Source organism: Capsicum annuum, chromosome 3, assembly GCF_002878395.1.
Source record: "Capsicum annuum cultivar UCD-10X-F1 chromosome 3, UCD10Xv1.1, whole genome shotgun sequence".
Taxonomy (NCBI): Eukaryota; Viridiplantae; Streptophyta; class Magnoliopsida; order Solanales; family Solanaceae; genus Capsicum; species Capsicum annuum.
The window spans coordinates 218403574-218405195 of NC_061113.1; the positions used below are offsets into that span (position 1 = coordinate 218403574).

The 1622-nt window shown below is 28.9% G+C and overlaps 1 protein-coding gene across 1 annotated transcript in view; it reads left to right on the plus strand.

Annotated features, from left to right (window-relative positions):
- Positions 1-606: 606 nt before the first annotated feature.
- The window catches only part of LOC107865077 (UPF0496 protein At3g49070-like), a 3900-nt gene continuing 2884 nt past the window's right edge, over positions 607-1622 (plus strand). Inside the window, exon 1 of the mRNA XM_016711432.2 lies at positions 607-786. Within this exon, the coding sequence (XP_016566918.2) occupies positions 738-786 (49 nt within the window). The 5' untranslated portion in view covers positions 607-737. The remainder of the gene's footprint in view (positions 787-1622) is intronic.

Consider the following 1622-nt stretch of genomic DNA (forward strand, 5'->3'; position numbering starts at 1 on the left):
GTGTTTTTGGTATGAGCACAGCGGTCTTTTATTTGGTCCAAAAAATTTTCTTCAAGAAAGAAGTTAACCAGATATGAAAGAGGTTTATATTTTACTTTCAGAAAAAGTAAAGTAATTATGGTACTACTTTAATTTATCTTTCCTTTCCAGAAATATAAAACTTAAATATGATAAGAAAATCAAACCAAAAACCCTAAGAATGATAGCTACTTCACATGCAATGACTGCCTAGACTTTCTAATTACTTCTTTGGAATACGTCACTACGGGATAAATATCCTTAATTAAGAATATAATACTGCTGTTAACGGCTTAAATTTCACCAATTATATATTCTAATCAATGTCCCTCTTAAACTTTCAAATCAACATGATGAGAAAAAAATGTGGTTGATATTGAAGCTGGTTGCCTTGTAAGATTTATGAGAGAAAATGTAGGGAAATTTGAGGGCAATGGTTAATCCCTTGCAGTGCAAGTCCCCTAACAAGATCTTAGACGTACAGATTTATATGTTTCACGTGTCTTCAAAGCAAAACAATAAAGAAAAACATATAATAGTATATCTCTTAGCATTTAATCACTATAAAAGGTGTCTCAAACGTGTACTCTGCTCTCTTCTTTACCCGTTATAACAATTGAATTATATCCCTTTAATTTAAAGTTCTACTTTTCCTGTCTCATCATCTTTAAATACATAAAAGTAGAGTCTCTTTTGAGTTTTCTATTGCAGAACAGACAATGAAGATAAAATTTCGTCCAGTATTGAGAAAATATTTTGCATGGAACGGTAAGCTTCTTATCTTATTCAGTTTCCATGATTTATTTGATTCATAAAATCCATTTTTGTTTTGTTGCACATGTAGATGTTGGAGTACGTAGTATACAGGAGAGGGGTTTTTAAAAGAACCATGTGAAAACAAACCTCATTAAAATATTTTCCTAATATAGAGTATTTAAGTACAATGATCATAACACAATTTGCCCAAAAGAAATGTGAAGCTTAGGTCGTTTGATGGAAAGTAAGGTTATTCCGAAATCATAATCAAAATAGATAATCTCGAATTTATATGAAATAGCTACTATTATATGGCTATCTTAGTTAATATTCATAACTATATATTACACAAATTTAATCTCACATATTTGTACAAAGTAACTCTCTAATCCCTATAACTAAACGTCCGTTGAGGTAGGATAGTGGATGTGGATTGATGATAATAACAAGAGAAGCATGTTTTTTTTTGCATGTTATAAGTTGGGACAAAATGAGTAGCCAACAACTCATTTGATTAGCTATTTTTCTTTCTGGTCCCCTCTTCCGTGAGTATCTGTATGGCTGTACAAATATAGAATCGACCGATAAATCAAATCGATAAAGATATTATTGGATTATTAGTATTGGGTTATTGTGTTAACAATTTTTTATTGGTTTTATAAAAAAAATTATTGGGTAAACGGTTCGATTTCGATTTTAGCTTATTGGATTATCGATTAAACCGATAACCCAATAGGGATATACTAAATTATTGTTTTACCCCAATTTATGTTATATATATAAATAATTATATTACTTATTTATAATTTATTTTATATATATATATATATATATATATATATATATAT